General features: G+C 46.7%; 1 protein-coding gene across 1 annotated transcript in view; it reads left to right on the top strand.

The window, feature by feature from the left end:
• SCGN (secretagogin, EF-hand calcium binding protein) overlaps window positions 1–18081 on the top strand; it is a 35278-nt gene extending 17197 nt beyond the window's left edge. The window contains exons 7-11 of the mRNA XM_042937720.1: window positions 4178–4233; window positions 8810–8855; window positions 9094–9153; window positions 11095–11163; window positions 17953–18081. Coding sequence (XP_042793654.1) covers window positions 4178–4233; window positions 8810–8855; window positions 9094–9153; window positions 11095–11163; window positions 17953–18081 — 360 coding nt within the window. The remainder of the gene's footprint in view (window positions 1–4177; window positions 4234–8809; window positions 8856–9093; window positions 9154–11094; window positions 11164–17952) is intronic.
• The last annotated feature ends 1523 nt before the right edge of the window (window positions 18082–19604 follow it).

The following is a 19604-nucleotide window of genomic DNA, read 5'->3' as shown; positions in this document are numbered from 1 at the left end:
GTCGGGATGCAGCGGGGTAGAAATGCCTACCCACATCTACCTCCGAAGCCCGTATTTTCCACCACAGTACCCACGTCCGGAAGTTTAAATACTAAGTCATTAAAAAGAAAACTTTCAAAAGGGGAAGAGTGAACTCTATGGAGAGATCAAGAAGCGAGGACAATTCCTGAAGGAAGAGACGATCAAGGTGAGGACAAAGCCACGTGAAGAGATTAGGATTCTCTTAATATTTTTAAAGATAAGATAATGCAGGAGCTCATGCTATCAAGCGGCACCAGAATTCGTTACCTAGGAAAATGGATCTTTCTCCTCCTGAAGTCCAGAGAGGATCCTAAGAGCTGACATCTTATTAAACACAAAATAGGAAGCAAATTAACGAGAGACCACGGGAACAGGAAAGGGTTCTACAAAGTTGCTCTGGGAAAGAGACTGCAGATAAGCCGATGCAGGGAGCCAGGGAGGAAGAGTGGCCTGTGACCGCAGAGAGCCCCAGGGTCGGCTCATTCAAACAACCCACTGTCAGGGAGGGGAACGGGCCTGCAGGAAACACGCGGGTGGCTGGGAACGCCAACACTTGGCTGAAGAGACCATGCACATCACCCGTCAGCCCGGCCACGCTGCCCGCCCAGAGCGATTCTCTTCACACACAGCCTTTGGCTTTCAGTTTGACAAAGCCCAAGGCAGGCAGAAAATCTGGCAATGTGCAGTTTTTGATGGCTCCGAGCTCAGCCCTGGAAGCATGGAATCCTGTACAGCAGCTGAGGAGGATCGGAGGGGTCTCACCCAACTTGTGAGTCTCTGGGTGGAGGACCGTCCATTGACCAAGACTGCGCTGTTATCCTGTGTCTGTCTCATTGCCAAAAACTTGTGGTTCTTCCGGTTGTGCTGTGGTTAAGCACTCATTTTTCGATCCAAACTGTCCCGTGAAGATAGGCTCGTGATCAATCAAACTAAACTCTGAGTGGCCCCTCACTGGTTCTTTCTGCCCTGAGGTGATAGGTAAGTGTTGAGGAACCAGGTAAGAGTTTTCACCCAAAGACCTACTCTGACCAGAAGACTAGAATGAGCATAATGAGATTATGGCCAATCTATTTCATGTTCCTTCCTGAAATCATAGAGGCAACTTACACTTTTCCAATGAACAGACTTGGGAACTGGACTGTAGTGTTTTTTTTTTTTTAAGACTTTTTACATTTCCCTAGTGATCTGTGGGTGAACTGACTTTCAGAAATTCAATATTCTCAGAAGAGATTTTAGAACCTTAGCCCTGAGTGATCCACCTAGTGTGAAATCACCTTACTGCCGCTGTAATGGCTTTTTATTGAGCGACGGATACAGTCGGAGCAGCCCTGCATGACAGATTTGGTTCCAAGGTTTGGCATTAAATGCCTTCCTTCAGAAATATAACCTGCTAAATGAATTCAAATGGAGCCACAAGAGGGCTGGCACCTTTGAAAGCTGTCTGAAGCCCGAAAAATGAATGAGTCACGGCAGAGCACCCGATCATAGGAGAAAAGTTGAGGTCTGCAGACCTAATCTTATTCTAACTCCTAATTAACGTTCTGGACAAGGGAGGAAACAACCTATTAACAAAATCCAATTATGACATCTAATTGAGAGGTTCTGCCAATACCTGGCGGGAGGAAAGATTCGCTGTCTGAATAGAATAGCATTAGATAATATTGAGCTTTTAAAAATGTAAGTGAATACATGTGGGAGATGTTAAGCTCACATACCTAATTAGAGCATGGAGCTTGAGCTATTGTAAACCTGCAGATTAAAATCTGCAGACGATGGCAGACAAAGAGACATGAGGTTAAACTTGTGCCATCCTCTACCCTGGTCCCGGCTCCTGTCCTTCGGGATTGGATCCAAGTAGCTGGCTTCCTCCTGTGGTGTAGGCACTCAGCTCTCTGATCCACGCTGATGTGAAACATGTCTGGACCCAGTCTCGAGAGTTCTTCGCTTCTGTGCCCACCCTCCCTCTGCTGGTGACCTCAACCAGCCTCGTGGTTTGAAATACGAGCTAATGGTGATGGCCCTCAATTCATAGCTCTGACTCAGACCACTTCTCGGAACTTCTCAGGTGAACCACGTGGCCAATTTTCTGATGGGTAGAAGCATAATTTACCACATTGGTGGTCAGTTGTTCCTCAAGCCAGTTTTGAGCAAAAGGTAGGTATTTTCCCCCTTTGAGTAATTTGTACAGCTATGGAGATGGGCCCACATCTTTCAAGGTGAGTTACTACTTGCTTCAAGCTCAACATAATCTAGCTCTCTATTAATAGAACGTCTCGTAATGGTGGTGTCATGGAAAATCATGGCTCAGTCTTTAGCCAAGTGTATTGCCGTCAGACTTTTACGGGATAGAGAATTTATGCTTAAGGGACACAAAGGGACGTGTAATATATCCAAATGTATAAAAATATAACCTGCATTTTAATAGGTTCTGCAACATACACTTTTGGTGCTAAAGTTTTAGAGAAATGGGTTTTCAAATTCATTTCAAATATTAAAACTAAACTGGATTTAGGGAGGGAGGAAGGATGGACTGATATGTTTTTTAATGCAAAAATCGGTTACATATACTCTCAGATTTCTTCACCCCATCTCTCCCCGTGTATAGCCTCTTCTTACAAATACATTTAGAGCTGCTGTGCTAAATGTGGCGAAGTCACAAAGTTCACTCACACTAGGACTCAAATATGCAGTGAAATGTCTCTCCTCCATCTTGATTAACCTAATCCGATCTTCTTGATTTTAACTTTTAATCCTATCTTGTTTAAAACCTCATCTGATCCTATGATTTAAATAGGATCCTCTTTGGATCATGTTAAGTCTTTTCTACAAAAGGAAAAGCTGAGCCTCTCAGATTTCTTAGTCACCTTCATCCAACCCGGACTCTTCTGCAAAAATGGCATCAGGTTAAAAAGAATGGCTTTGGGCCCAAGTGGGGGAGGGGAGGAGCCGAGGTCCCTGGGCACAAGGCTCTCTGACTCCTCTGGTCCCCGGGCTGGGGCCTCTTGGCCACTTGGTTGCTGCTACCTTGCTGGTATTCACAGTGGAAGTGTGTGGTGAACTCATAGTCCGTTCTCTTAGCTTTGGCTAGCCCATTGGGAAGTACAGGCTAGTCCAGCAGCCATCCTTTACCTCTTGCTGGATGTGGGCCATTAATCCTCTGCCACATGTGTATCAAAGTCCACATGTTCTTGCTACAGGACAGACCAGTAAGTCGAGAGGCAAGATGGCGGCTGTTGTCTCAAAGCACATCTCCTCTCAGCATGAAATGTGAGCTTCCTTTATGTTAGGAAGAGGGAGAAGGGGAGGAGGTTGGAGTCAAGAGGTGATGGATGGCTGTAGGCATTCAGAAGCCCACAAGGGTCCAAGGAAGGTTGTGAAACTGTTCTGTCCTTGGTCACTTGACCTTTGTGTACAGGAATCTGGTCATGGCATTCCCATAAATCTTAAACATAGCGTTATTATTTACGTACTTCCTTCTCCCCTTGGGTGAAGTGGGTTTTGGGTAAAGCGTGGTTTTTGCACATCTTAGCTGTAACCTGCAGGGCTGAGCAGAGAGGTTTTCTCTCAGCGACAGGTCACAGCAGTGAGGGAAACAGAAGCCACACGGAGTCAGACATGCTAAATATCTCCCTATCGTACATCCTCTTATCAGCCCATGGCTCTGGGGTCTTCCCCACCCTCTGACCCAGCATCATCTCATCCCATCACAGTCCACTGGATCTCAACCCAGCATCCAAACACTTGGGTGTTCAGAGCATCTCTGGAAAGCCAACCCACAGCAACTCTCTCCACTCAGTGTTGTCCTTCCTTAGCTGGTGCCCTCCTCCTTCCAGGATCCCCCTTCCAGCACATCTGGTCACACATCTGCGCACTTGACTGTCCTGTCTCTACCTCTCCCTCTCCCTCTCTTCCTTCCTACAATCCTGGAAGCCTGGACAGGCAGACTTTCCCCTAGATCACATCCTCAACTACTTCTGCCTTCAGTGGAAAAATGGTATCTCCTCTGTCCTCTGTAGGGAGTACTCTGTGAGACGGCCGTGGCCAGTTTAGACAGCTGTGGGCCCGGAAGGGCAAGATATCAAAGTGCTTCGGGAACTTCCAGAATGGATTCCTGTTACAAGTACTTCATACAATCTTTTCCCCTTCTGCCTTCCAGATGAAGATCTTTGACAAAAACAAGGATGGCCGGTTGGATCTTAATGACTTGGCAAGGTGAGTGGCACAGGAATGGAGTCAGACTCGGAAACACCTTCCTAGGGTTCGTGATGATGCATACTTCTCTCTGAAAGGCAGAGGTCAGGTCCTGCCTGAAACCCTGAAGAAGAGTCTCATCTTACCAAGTAAGCAGCAGTGGTTCTGAATCTTCTGGGGTAATAGATCCCTTTGTGAAGGTAATAAAAGCTCTTGGGGCTCCTGGGTGGCTCAGTTGGTTAAGTAGCTAACTCTTGATATTGGCTCAAATCACGATCTTACGGTGCATGAGTTCAAGTCCCACGTCGGGCTCTGAGCTGACAGTGCGGAGCCTGCTTGGGATTCTGTCTCCCTCTCTCCCTGCCCCTCCCCTGCTTGCGCACATGAGCTCTCTCTCTCTCAAAAATAAATTTTAAAAATTTAAAAATTTTTAAATTTTAAAAAATTAAAAAAAAAAGGATAATAAAAGCTCTTCCCCCCACCCAAATGCACAATACACAAGGTTTTCATCAAATTTTATTGATGGGTCATGGGCCAGCCTTGCCTTCCTGGTCCCACATGAGGACTCCATGAAAAAATACATCTGGGACCCCATTCACTGGCTCTGGGAAGGCTGAGCAGTTAGCTCAGGACAGAGGACAGCTGAACCACACTCCAGCTGTGCTGGCCGGCTTTCCAGCGTGGGTGCAGCCTCCACGGGCACCCAGCACCTGAAGACCAGAGCAGAGGAGGAGGGGCCAGCAGAAGCAGCCCAGTACCTGAGAATTGCTGTCTGTAAGTCCGGGGTTGTACATGATGGGCATGTCAGCATGTTGTCTCAAGGCTAACCGACCCCAAAACAAGCTATGGTTGTCCACAGAATGAAAAAAAAAAATATTCTGAATAGATGGACAGAGTTGAAATCATTGGATCCAGAATACATGGATATAACCCGGATGAAGGAGCAGTTATGATACCAGGTGCCTCGGGGTGGGGGTGGGGGGTGGTGGATGGAGTTGTAGACTGGACAATGATAGAGGGTTTAGCAGTTATAGGCTTCAAGGCAGAAGCATGTATGGCTGGGAGAGAGGAAGTCCAAGGGCTGAGGGTGATTTCAATGACAGAGTTAACTTGGCAAGGTCACAAGCAGATATTAACTTGAGTTCAGAATGACAAAACCCTGTACCAGCTACCGCCTCTCTTGGCCAGTCCATCTGTTAGTTCTTGCAAGGGGTCTGCAAAAGGGAACACACCGGGAAGGATCTCTTCTTAGTCATGACCAGGACACCGAGCCCAAAACTCTATACAGTCTTCTACTCCGGGCCTTGTAGGAGCTGTGAGACAGCCTTTGTGTCCTCCTCGGCTCCTTTCCCCAGAATCGTTATCCTAATTTTGGCCACTTTCGTGGAGAAGAGGCATGGAGACACCAGCCAGACCAGAGCCTCTCCCAAAGGCTGAGGACTGAGGGATCTCAGCCCTGCGGACTTGACTTTATCCCTGGCGTCCCCCTTAATCCTTGAAGCTATCTTGGTCAAGGGAGGCAAGGCTTCCTCTCAAGTGGAGGTCGGTCTAGCTACTCTGAGAGCTGCGTGCGAGAGCAATCCTAACCGGAAGATCCCAAACATGACAATCTGGGTGAAAACAAGAGCTTTTAATTTCATTGTTCCCTTCACCAAAAGCACCCACCCACTTTTCTCAATGCAGGTCTCAGAGGTGGCGAGTCTAGGAGCCCTGAGCGCCCTCTGGAGGCTGGAGTGTGCCACTACTCTAAAGCTGCTCTCTACCCTATTGGTTATGATACTGTTTATTCCCGAAATAAAATCCGCAGAAAATATTAACTACCTCGGCCCGAAATGCTAAAACAATATAATGCGTACACTATAACACAGAAAGGGGAAATAAGGTGAAACACCTAAAATAAAATAAGGTATATTTCAAGTGTAGGTGGGGAGATACAACCACAGGGCAGGCATGACAGAGTGGTGGTTGCTTATACCTTTTGGTGTAGAAGTAGCAAGAATATGTCAGTTCAGATGTTGACGGATACAAGTACGACCTTTTGGCGACTCATGCATCAGGAACTCAGTTGCTGCTGATACAATGACATAAATAATAAATAAGTCCTGATAGAGTTCCAGATGGGACAAAGTGTAGTCAGCCCTCAATTTACCTGACTCAGTATGCTATCTGGATCATTTACACAGTTAGTAAACTATGCATGCCTTGAGAAAAAATAGTCTGGATTTTCACGTAAATAGTAATTCCGCTCTAGGTTCAAACATAATTATAAGCAGGATTGGTACACACATGAATGCTCCCTGGACATTCCCAAGTCAGGTGAGATATGGGCTGATTCACCCTTCTGTGGGATTTTCCATGCAATGCAGGGCATCTGGCATCCCTGACCTCCCACTGTGGAGGTCAGAGTCCCTCCATCACGATCATAACCAGAGCCCTCCCCTGCAGCGAGCCAACCGTCCCCTCCTATGGTCCTACCCAGGAGGCAGGAAGTACGCCTTCGTCCCTTGAATAGCTGCTCTCGTGGCCCGGTGCTACGTATAGAGGAGGATTCGATGGGTAGCTGTGGACTGAAGGAAGGACCAAAGTAGTGCCGAACGGAGATGCGAAGCAACGAAACAGTTACTGCATTGTTTCAAAACCAATTTGATAAGGGACTCGACAGCGACAACAGGGGTAGGCAAAATACAGACATCTGTGTCCGAACTCCCAGAACCAGCGAACGTTTGATGTGACGTGGCAAGGATGAACCACGGTTGCAGACAGAATTAAAGTTGCTGACTAACAGACCTTACGGGGGTTATTCTGGATTACCCAGGTGGGCCCCCTGTAATAACAAGGGTCCTTTAATTTATACGCGGGACTCTTCTCTCTACTCCCAGCCCTAGAAGGCAGCGCTGTTACTCTACATACAAGCACCTCTCAAGTATATGTCCTCTGACTGGCAACATAACTTAGGCCGCTTGGTGCCAACCAACAGATGAGAACACGATTCCTTAGAGAGTTCCAGAATATTCTAGCCTCTACTTGGCTCAAATTAATTCTCTCTCCCCTGAGCATCCAGAAGAGCAATATTTTCCAAATTGTTGTAAGATACTTTGTTTCTACCTTTCCCTGTACGGTGAATGCATGATTTTTGAATGCAGCATAAATCCAGAAAAATACCCCAGACCCATCAGGAATCACACTCTCCTCCCCTCACCTGCCAACCCCCGGTAAACTACTTTGTTTCTATGGATTTGCTTATTCTGAGCATTTCATATACACGGAATCATACAATATGTGGCCTTTCATGTCTGACTGAGGTTCTTTCTTTCTTCATGTGGATTCAAGCGACTGTCTGGTTTCTTTTCACTTCAGCTTGAAGAATTCCCTTTAGTATTTCTTATGGGTCACATTTATTGTTGTTAATTGTCCTTTTTGTCCAGTGACTTTTTTGAACGAATCCTGTAAAATCTGTGTCTTTGTTATGTGTGGACACTTAAGTCTCTGCTTGGCTAGCTCACGACTGCACAAAGATTCCTTAGATGTCTCCCACTGTTTTTTGAGGGTCCCTGTGTACAGGTTGGGGCACATCTACACTCAACCAGGCAGCTTACAACTCTGCCTTAGCCTTCACTTCCTGCTTGCATACAGCCTGACGATAAGCCACAGGCGAGAGCTTAGGGCCTTCTCCGGTCTTTCCTGCACAGACACCCAGTCCTGGGCATAGATGTGGCCCCATGCATGTGTGAAGCTCTCTAGATTCCCAGAAATATGTCAGAACTTGTAGAAGACCCTATGGACATCTCATTCCTCCAGCTTTTCCTTTTAATCTTTTTAGTTAGCCTGTTGTTTACCCAGACTCTTGTCTACCACTGCCGTCAGCTCTGACCTCAAACAATTGCTTCTAATTCACTGCTTTTGACAAATCCTCCCAGGTAAAAGGCTTTTTCACTGGGTGAGTTCAAAATCAGGTCAAATAAGTGCATCTTGCAAGTGGGGTCTTTTCAAGAACATCGGAGAAGTCACATACTGGTAATTCTTTGGAAACTGGGCTTTGAAAGAGCCCCAACTCCGTTCTGCTCGATTTAGCTGCTGCTAGAATGCTCTTTTTCCCTGGGACTGTGGGCTCTTCATTTACAGTGGAGTGGAGAAGGGTGGAGGGCTGAAGGAAGTGAAAATGCACAAAATCCACTGTTCTTACCGAGATTTAGCCATTTTTCCAAGATAAACACTCCTCAGATTTCTACAAGACTTTAACATCTAGAATTGTGAAAAAGGTATTTTGACTTTTTTGGGGGGGAGGGGGCGGGCAGTTTTCTCATTGTGGTTATGGAGGAGGGAGTCTTCCTAAGCACTTACTCTGCCATTGTCCACCAAGATGCCTTCTCAAAAATCTCTCTCTGGCGACTACTAATCCCTGTGAACGTCTCTCCCAGTTAATTTTTTAATTTGTTTTTATAACGTATAAATTCTTATTTTTCAAGCACCTCCCCTATTCTGCAGAATAATCTGGAAATTGCCTGCCCTTTCCTCATCCCAGAGTTATGGATTTTCTTGTAACTGAGAGCGGACAGATTTTCACGTGGACTAATTTCTTTTTTTCTTTTCCATTTAGGATTCTGGCTCTTCAGGAAAACTTCCTTCTCCAGTTTAAAATGGATGTAAGTAGTGACATGTTTCTGGGTGGGCTTGTGTCGTCCATGTGAGAGGGAGGGAAGAAAGGAAGGCCTCTGTTTGTCTTACTTTAAGTTATCTAGAGACAAAAAAGGCTTACTGTTGAAATCAAGGGATTAAGGGGTCATTGACTCAAAGTTTATAGAAGTTGCCTATGACCCCGGAAGAATTGTCCAATGGAAGCTTCCTGTTGCCGGACTAACACACCGTTTTCTCCACACACAGGCTTGTTCCACTGAGGAAAGAAAGAGGGACTTTGAGAAAATCTTTGCCCACTATGACGTTGTAAGTGTGCCCCTTTGTGTTGTGCTGGCCCTTTTGAGGTAGCAAGCCTGTCTGGCCCTATATGGGGTCATCCTGTCTGTCCTACCCACCCATCCTACCCATCAGACCTTGAACTTATATGACGAATAGCAGTCCTACATGTATGTCACCCCTCAGCTTCTCTATGCAAACTTCTGAAAACTACATTAAAATGGACAAAAGGAGGATTTATGGTTGAGAAGAGAATAAAATCACTTTTTTTCCCTCTTTGGATCCAAACTGGGGGAAGGCTTCTCCTTCTTTAATCTCCATCTGGAATAGCATGCTCGAGAATGAAACATAAAGAATCAAGTTCAAAACCACATTTAACCCAAAGAAGTACAGGCAAAGCGAGCCCTGGTTGACATAATCGCTACTTCTCTTGTAGGATTGATTCTGCAGTCCTTCTTTAGAGAAGAAATAAATAATAATTCTAAAGCACAAAGTGTAACAAAGAGATCACATTTCTTGACAAGGTAGGGTAATGCAAGAAGGAAGAGAAATGAGAACGTTAGGCAAAGTCAAAGGAGACGCCGTCCTGAAACTAAGCAGACTGGACATCTGTGTGTCACATTCTGAGCAGGAGGGAGCATCACCCAGAAGAGGCAGTGCAGCCAGGTGTTTAAGGGTATAGGCTCTGTGACCATCAGCTGGGTGTGAATCATGGTTTGTTAGCCACGTGACCTTGGGTAGTTTCCTTACCCCCTCCGCACCCCCCCGTGCCTCGTTGCCCTTTTCTGTAAAGTTAGGGTGACGAGGATAATAATACTGCCTACTCCACGGGATTGTTATAAGGATTCAGTGATTTCACATTTGTAAAGCTCTTAGAAGGGTGCCTGGCAGGTAGCTAGTATTATGTTTGTATTTGGCAAATACACTAAGGGAATAGATTTTTTAAATGATATGCTAAAGGTTCAAGGTGAAGCAAACTTGAAAAGAATGGATGGGTTGTCATAACTGGGACTTTAGAGAAGAAATGGAAATATTTTAGTATGTATTATATTTCATAGACCTTTTTATATAGTGAGTAGAAAAACTAAGAGTTTATGTACAGACCAAATAATCTTAGTCTAGTCATTCTTGATTTAAAATATATATTTTGGGGGTGCCTGGGTGGCTCGGTCAGTTGAGCGTCTCTTGATTTTGGCTCAGGTCCTGATCTCTCGGTCGTGGGATTGAGCCCAACGTCAGGCTCCACACTGAACATAGAGCCTACTTGAGATTCTCTCTCTTCCTCTGCCCCTCTCCCCAACTCACGTGCTCACCCTCTCTCTAAAATAGGTTACAAAAATAAAAATAAAAAAATAAAATCTACATTTTAATAATCATCAAGCCCTCGCTAAATTATAAAGCAAAATAAAAAATATTTCAGCCTATCAAGATGGGTATGATGTGAAAATTTAGTCCGAACTGAAGCTTAATATTTGGGAAGCATATGAAGCGAGTGTATATCACGTTAATGCTATTTGCAAGAGCCAAGGACCTCAAAACTACTGCTTCCCATTTGTTTATGTGGGGGTAGTTACCGACAATTAATTATTTTTTTAAAGTTTATTTATTTATCCTGCACGCGCGCGAGAGAGAGGGCAAGCAGGGGGAAGTGAGGGAGGAGAGAGTGGGAGAGAGAGAGAATCCCAAGCACCTGATGGGGGGCTCGAACTCACGACCACGAGATCGTGACCTGAGCCAAAATCAAGTGTGGGATACTTAACTGACAGAGCCGCCCAGGTGCCCCTACAATTCATTCTTTTAATCTCTGTGGAACATTTCACATCCTGCACGGAGAAACTACCTGGAATGTGCCATTTCTGAACCTATTTGCAGTCACAAAAGAATACTGATTTGGACGATTCGCCTAATTTATTCTTTAGCTTTTGGACTTAAGTACATGATATTGGATTGATTGGATCTTTTATCTTTCAGAGTAAAACTGGAGCTCTGGAAGGCCCGGAAGTGGACGGGTTTGTCAAAGACATGATGGAGCTGGTCCAGGTGATTTCACGAGGCCGTAGAGATCCATCGTGGGTTGGGGTTGCCATTCTGATGGATTCCACTGTTTATTTTTGAGCATCAGTGGGGCTGACGATTAATGCTACAGAGAAGGTCTAGGGACATAGTCTATTTATCAACTCTGAGCTTCTGTGAGACCTGACAAGTCTCCCTTTCTCTCTTAAGATCATCTGTAGCTTCAATGAAGTAAAACCCCCATAGAAGTTTCTTGTTAATAACATCACTAAAAAGCCATCTATTTCACCATGGAAACACGGTGCCAGTGTATACATTACGGCTTTACGCTTTATTACAGAAGGGCTTTTTCCCCTGGACTTGGTTGTTAGAATACCTAAAACCTTTTAATTTAATTTCATGAAATAAATCCCATATTTGGGATTCCTCCCCCCCCCCACCCCCACCCCATCTTCCCAGGGCTGTTCTAACGCCCAGCCTAAAATTTTGGCTACTTATCTATCAAGACATTGTCCTGGTTCAGACGGATAGGATTTAGATTATAATCTACATCACAAAGCTGTTTTATGTAGTGTAGACTGTTTAAAACAAGCAATCTCCGTTGAGATCCCTGTGAACTGTATTTGACTGGCTGCCTGATCTAGTTAAGCAGATACTTTGCAGCTCTTCTATGGGACCCTGTAGCCACTGAATTTCACACTCTCCTAGCCTTAGAGATATTTTGAGGTTAATACAGGACACAGTGTTTCTGCCCCGATTGGTCCAGACGGAAGCAATTGTTAACTGGTTTTGGATTCCCAGACCTGTTTAAAAACCTGATTAAAACTGTGGAGTTTCACAGCAGAAAATTTCCCAAAAATTTACCAATTTTTGCATAAACCTCCAGGAAGTCCACGTACTGTGAGGGAGCAGGAGTGAATGAGATCTTTTTCTGACCTCTAATCAGGATGACAGAGGTGTGTTGTTGACCTCCTGAGTCTTGATGTCCCCATCCCGCTGCCCCTTGCCTCTTCCACACTCCCTTTGCATGCTGGCCCCGCTGGGAGATTCCACGGGCACCTGCCCAGCCAAATGGTGCATGGGTATTGGTGTGGTAGTGCCTTTTACATTGATTGCTAAAGAAAAATCCCACTGTACTTATTACCTCTTTAATGCCAGAATGATTCCTGTAATAGAAACTGAGCAATTATCTATGGGACATTAAAGTCGCACGGCAGTAGGCTTTGCCAAACCGCAGTTTTAATTTGCTTTTGATAGATGCACGGGTGCTGAGCCTGCTTCTCAGCTACGTGGCCTCCTCTGAGCAGTGAAGCCAGGCCACCTAAGTGCACAGTTCAGGGGCTTCACATGCCTACAGACCCTTGTGATTGGCACGGCGTTTGGCAATGACTTCCAAAGGTTACTGGGAGACACAGAAGTAAAACCTAACCTAGCAACAGAGTAGGGAAGACGTTTTCCCAGAGAAAATCAAAGAGAAGGGGAAAATCGTAGACCATCCCAAAACATGCATTTGCCTCACTCATTGATAGATTCGAATCACCTCCATGGGAAACCAGAGGATCCCCATCACTCTTGTCCTTGCCCTTCTATTTCTGGTGCAACAAAACGGTTCCTCTTGTATAAGTACCAGCCAAGTTAAGAGAGTGGGTTTTCAAGGACTGAGTGAGACCATGGTCAGTAGTACAAAAGCAGTTGACAAGGGCTGATTTGTTGAGCTAAAAAGTGGGGACAAAGTAGTTAATTATTAAAGTTCTCCTCTGAAGCCAGATAACTGAGGTACATATCTATATTGGGTCTTTCCCAGCAGAACTTCTGCGTTGCTTAAAAACTATTCACCGTATAATTTGAAGTATGTTGTCAAGGGAGAATCTTTGGATAAATCTGATATTTCTCATCAAGGACCACAGGACAAGCAAACAAACAATATCTGGAATTTGTTTTAAAAGCAACTATCTGAGCACGCCGTGGAGGTCTTGAGCTGGCTCAGGTTCTATGTGTAGAGTCTTGGTCAGGATCGTTGATGTTTGCGATAATGACCCTGACGTAAGCTTATTGCATAGCCTTTCATTCTTGTTTTCTTTCAACCACGTATGATACATATATTGAATTTGTATTAACAAGACTATCTGGTTACCAGAACACCACTTTCCCTGACCTCTGGAAAATGACGCTCAGGGCTGTCCTCTGTCAGTATGATGAGACGGCAAGGTCCTGGGGGATATGACCCAATAATTTCTGCATAAGATTTCTGAAGAGTCTGTAGGTCCCTCAGCATGGCATGAAAATCAACAGGAGAATCTATACCTTAAGCTAGAAAGTAGAAAGGCAAGACATTCAAGATGCTCAGCTTATACCAAGGAGTAGAAGCGTGAATGGTAACGTTAGAAGCCAAACATACAGGGATGCCAGAGGTGACCAGGAGGTCTGCCTGGAGGGGAGGAGAGGTCCTGCCCTGGGCTCCCCAAAGTTCCTTCTTTATCCTGCTAGACACTGCTTCTGCTTCTCTCTGTTGTTGACAAGATGATTAGCAAGGGGAGGACAATACTTAACCCAAGAGATTGAATCTAATATATGCCCCTCCAAAGAGCTATTAGCCTGTAGCACACATGTTCTCATTTCTTTTCATTTTTTAAATGATAAAAATGATACGGAGAGAAATCTGAAAGTAGAGAAAAGACAGAAGCATGATCTGTACACTTGAGTAGACCTTCCATTAACAGACTTCATTTCTGGGTATATTCTGCATGGGTTGAGCTCCACGGATAAGCATTTCTCAGTTACAGTCACTGTTTTAGTGTCTGTAGAAGATTTTACCTGTGGTTAGATAGAACTTACCTACACATTCCTCTTTTACTAGTAATTTATTATTTTTTTATTTTTTAAATATTTCATTTGATTTTTTTTTAAGTAATGTCTACACCCAACATGGAGCTCCTCTTAGGAATTTAGACTGTTTACCCTGTTTGTGACTCAAAGTAAAACTTAGTATTTTGGTAGGTGCATCTTGCCTGGGTTTTAGGCTTTATCTCAGGCGTGGAATCGAGGGATTTGCATACTTTAAAACTGGTGGCACTCACAGTCACAATTAATTAATTAATTAATTAATTTAATGTTTGTTTATTTTTGAGAGAGAGACAGAGACAGAGTGCGAGCAGGGGAGGGGCAGAGAAAGAGGGAGGCACAGAATCTGAAGCAGGCTCTGAAGCTGTCAGCTTCCAGAATCTGAAGCTGTCAGCACAGACCCGATGCGGGGCTCGAAAGCACAAACCGTGAGATCATGACCTGAGCTGAAGTCTGATGCTTAACTGACTGAGCCCCCCCAGGCGCCCCCTACTGTCACATTTTAGAAAGAGCCGTGTGCGTTGATCCATTCCCTTCTTCGGGTCCTTTCTCCCCACCCCACCAGAAAGCCAATGGCTTCATTTTGAGCCAGGCTTTCTATCAAGGAAGAGGGCAGGCAGGAATATGTATGTATTTTTCTCACTGGGAAGTTAGTGACTTAACGTGCTGCCATCCCGAGTGACAGACTTCTAAGAAAAGACAACAGGAGGCAAGGGAAAGGCACTGTCATCCCCAACAACCAGTGTTGGGGCTGTGGGACCCGGTGATGTGCTTCCTAAGCTCCTCCCGTCACAGCGCGGTCCCCTGTGATCGCCGCCCTCCAGGGGACTTCACACTGTCGGACGGGGCACCTCTGTCTGCCTGCAAAATGACCCTGAAAGGACACCAACCAGTCCCCCCTTTCCATCGTAAAACATGCAATGGCGGGTGATAATTCGAAGACACGTGGGACAGGACTGGTGCTGGAGGTGGCCTTTATTACCGTGACCTCTTCCAGACAATCCGAGCCTGGCTGGCAAGGGCCTGGCCGAGGTCTTAGGCGGTGAGGCCTTGGCCTCTACCCGTCGCCTCGGTGTTTTCAGACAGCAGCACGGCCGATAAACAGAGTGGCGACAGGGAACACGTTATAACTTTGCACGGTTGGAGAGTGAGGCGCTTGCTAATGAAATATTCCGATCGGAAGCACTATCATAAGCGGTTTCCAGTAAGCACTTGCCACGATCAAAGCCATAATTCTGTTAGGGGCCATAAGGGGCGCAGGCCGGGCCTGGCGTCCTGATGCTGACTCCAGCGTGGGGACCGGGGAAGACAGGGTTCGGGCCTCCCCTTTCACTGCTTCAGGAGACCCGGGGCGTACAGGGAAGGGAGGGCACACGCGGGAACAGGAAGACGGCGTGTGCAGACAGTCCCTCACGGATTCCACGGCTGTAATGGAGCACTTATCACGGGCAGGCACGAGGAGACAGATCCAGCCCTAAAGGTTCCCCTAGGGCCCAGGATTCAAGGGGGACCGATAAGCATTGTTCAGCCAAATACTCCAGATACACTTGCACACTTTCCCATGAGGTGGGTAAGAAACTAAAACAATGCATTTTTACACGGAGGCTGCGGCAGGGTGTGTGGTAAAGAGATGAGCTCCGGGACCGCCTGCCCGAGTTCGTATCTGGTTCAGACATGTACCCGCTGTGTGGCGGTGGGAAGGTTAGTTAACCTCTCTGTGCTTTAGTTTTCTCATCTGTAAATTAGAAGTTGATAGTAGGGGCACCTGGGTGGCTCAGTCCGGCTTTGGCTCAGGTCATGATCTCACAGTGTATGGGTTCGAGCCCCGCGTCGGGCTCCGTGCTGACCGCTCAGAGCCTGGAGCCTGCTTCGGATTCTGTGTCTCCTTCTCTCTCTGCCCCTCCCCTGCCCACGCTCTGTCTCTGTCTCTCAAAAATAAATAAATGTTAAAAAAATTTTTTTTTTTTAAAGTTGATAGTAAATACAACCTCATAGGGTTGTTCTGAAGGTTAGAATCATTCTGTGTAGAACCGTTAGACCCAGACCCCGTGTGTGCTTATACTGGTGACTTATTGTTCAAGCTGAGGCCCCCGGTGACTTCCGGTGATTTGTCTTCCGTGATCCAAACATTTTTGAACAGTGGCATCTGGGTCTCCTGACTCCTAGTGAGTTGTCAAACATTAAAAGCGTAACTCAAAGGGTGCCTGGGTGGCTCAGTGGGTTAAGTGACTCGATTTCAGCTCAGGTCATGACCTCACAGTCTTGAGATCAAGCCCCAAGGAGCACAGAGCTCCGCACTAAGCCTGCTTGGGATTCTCTCTCTCTCTCCCTCTCTCTCTGTCCCTCCCCTGCTTGTGTGCTCTCTCTCTCAAAATAAATAAATTAACAAAAAAAAAAAAAAAAAGAAAAAACAAAAGCATAACTCAAAAGGTCGAAAGAAACTTCCCTTACCTACACCCACATTCATACCCTCACCCCCAAACACACATTCACACCCTCACAAAATATTTCCACTCCCTTTAAGGAAATAATTCCTTTTGCAGTAAACAAATTAGTAAAAGAGAGCTTAGAATAGCTTGAATGAGGTAAATACATTGGCAAATTAATTCATGCTAATGTGTGAATGACTACCACCTGAGTCTTTTCTCTCTCTCTCTTTTTTTTGTAAATTTATTTTGAGAGAGATGGAGCATGAGTGGGAGTGGGCAGAGAGAGAGGAAGAGAGAGGGAGAGAGAGATTCCCAAGCAGATTCTGCACTGTCAGCACAGAGCCGAACTCATGAACTATGAGATTGTGACCTGAGCCGAAACCAAGAGTTGGCTGCTTGACCAACTGAGCCACCCAGGCGCCCCACACCCAACTTTTTTCTAAGCATGGGAATTTGCTAAAAGGATCCTGGGGCAGAGGGCCACTAGTTGGAGATTAATTCATGCTAATGTGTGAATGACTACCGCCCAAGTCTTTTCTAAGCATGGGAATTTGCTAAGAGGATCCTGGGGCAGGAGAGGTTGAGGATGCCAAAAACCAAAAAGTCCCACTTTGCATAAGAAAGGAGCTTCCAGTATGGAGCCACGGAGTGTAGCTTGCTGTTTTCAGGACTTCTAAGCCATCTCCTGGGCCACACCTCTACCTGCCTGTCACAGACACCCAGGGAAGTATCCCGAGTGAGACCCGACAAGGAGAACGTGTTGACAATGTGTTCCATATCAGCCTTTTTTTTTTTTTTTTTAACGTTTATTTATTTTTGAGAGACAGAGCTCAAGCAGGGGAGGGGCAGAGAGAGAGGGAGACACAGAATCCGAAGCGGGCTCCAGGCTCTGAGCTGTCAGCGCGGAGCCTGACGCAGGGCTCGAACCCACAAACTGTGAGATTATGACCTGAGCCGAAGTCGGCCGCCCAACTGACTGAGCCACCCGGGAGCCCCATGCGGGCCTTTTGAGTTTGAAATTATTTTCCTGTCTGGTGCGTATCACAGTGTTTTCTTAGCCCCCAAATACTCCTCGGAATAAATCCTATGTCCGCAGCTCGGTGGCATCCTGTTTTAGTCAGTCTTTCGTTTGTTATAACCCTTTTTAAAATCAGAGGCACAAAATCCTCCCACGGGGAGATAGTGAAATGTGTCTTCTCTCATCATGCGGCAAGACAGCATCCGTGGTGACAACTGTCTGCTCCAAGGCAAAATATCTTTGTCATGGCCTAAATAGGCAGGCTCTCCCTAGAGCCGTAGAGAAGTGATGTGGGGCTGGTTCCCTTGCCCAAATAGCCATGCTGGGAGGTAAACGTGTTGGCGGGACCCTTGACAACACTCGGTGGGCCTACGAGATGGGACCACCCCCACGGCCCGTCTGCACGGAGCCTCCCTAGAAGGCAGGCTGTCCCCTGAGCGTACTGAGCATGGGGCGGGGAGGGGGCGGCATTCAAGGGTGGGGCCACCGTCAGCCCCTCTCCTGACAGGCTCCCTTTGCTGTCCTCAGCCCAGCATCAGTGGAGCGGACCTCGATAAGTTCCGGGAGATCCTTCTGCGCCACTGTGATGTGAACAAGGATGGAAAAATTCAGAAGTCCGAGCTCGCGTTGTGTCTTGGGCTGAAAATCAACCCATAAGCCCCGAATGCTTTGTCTTTTGCTCTTAGGATGTTGCCGAGCTCCTGCTGGGAAAATTGTATCTGTGCTTTGCTGTTGGGGACACCGGGGCAAGCTTTGTAACAAATGGTGTGGTGTTTTAGGGCAAGAGGGGGGTCCTAGGGCCTTCTTTCTAAGGCCATGGTGTTCTCCTGCCTCACTGAGAACCCCCTGCAGTGTCTGTGTTATTCCCGCCCCCCCAACCTGGGCTTTCCTGTCCCCCCAGAGAGTCAGCTAACCACCTGCTGAATCCGCTCCTTCGTGGCCTCCCTCAGGCCCCAGGGGCTCAGGGGAGGCGGAGTCCATCCGATACCTGTGCTCCCCTTGTGGGCTTTCTGAGTGGTGAGTGGCATCTCTGTTGGTCCTGTGATTTTCTACAAATCAGTTCTGTTGTGGAAATAAACCTGTAGCTGGAAACAAAGATGCACGGGTCATTGTGTTGGCGTTGTGACCTTCGAAATGCTGGACCGGATGGTCCCACAGACCGGTCACGTCTCTAACTTGGGGTGGGTGTGGTGAGGAAGAGAGAGAAGGGCGGGATCCCAGTGGAGTCTCTGCCAGCTTCCTTCCATAGTCCTCGGATGCCCTGGCGGCTGAGTTTGCATGAACGCAGGAGTGGCCAGTGATCACTTTTTATTCATTGCGTGGAGAAGACCAGAACACTGCACCTGGGCCAGCTTTTGCTCTTAAGTGCTCTGAAATCTTACGTGGGCAGAAGGGAGAAGACAGAAATCTGGAGAAAATGTTCCCAGGTAATGCAAGCCTCTGTTCCCCACCCCGTCCCTTCCCCTTCCAACAGTGCCCTCCAGCGAATCTTTGATCCCCAAGTCCCGCTCTATGCCCCTGAGGGTCTGGGCCCCTCTGCAGGTTGCAGGGCCCCCCTCGGGCCCCTGACCCTTCACTCCTGGGGCTCTGACACACTCCCCATGAGAGGGGGCTGCTTCACCTGGGGCAGGTATGGAGAGCCTCACGTGAGGCAGGCCCCACTTTATTCTCTAAAACATCCCTACCTCATGCCAGATCGTAGAGGAACTTCAAGTTTAATGCTCTAAGTAATTCAGAAAAATTGTAGCGTAGAATGGTGTATTCCGAGCCATTCATAACCCACGAAATTCCATCAGTCTCGGGGTTCCCCTCAATGGCAGGCCCCGGCCCTAACCTGGTTCCTCCCCCTCAGGTATCCCTTCCCTCAAACATACAGATAATATCAACAACTACCACCAAGTGCTTTCTATGTGCCAAGTTCTTCTGGGTGTTTGTTCCGTACTTTAAGTAATTTACTCCTTACCAAAATCCTGGGAGGTAGGTATAATCATGATACCAATCTTAGAGATGAAGAAACCGAGGCGGATAGAAGGTAAGCAACCTGTCCCGGCTCAAGCATCTCGGAAGCGGGGAGTCAGGGAGTTAATTATGGCCGATTTCATGCACCTTGGCCCCTCCCCATAGGTTGGGTCTCACTGTGGGATCCACCGCAGCCACTGGTAGGACATCTCTCTTTTAAG

The sequence above is a fragment of the Panthera leo genome, chromosome B2 (genome assembly GCF_018350215.1).
Source record: "Panthera leo isolate Ple1 chromosome B2, P.leo_Ple1_pat1.1, whole genome shotgun sequence".
In the NCBI taxonomy this organism is placed as follows: domain Eukaryota; kingdom Metazoa; phylum Chordata; class Mammalia; order Carnivora; family Felidae; genus Panthera; species Panthera leo.
The sequence above is the reverse complement of the archived record's forward strand: the minus strand, read 5'-3'. Positions and strand labels throughout refer to the sequence as shown.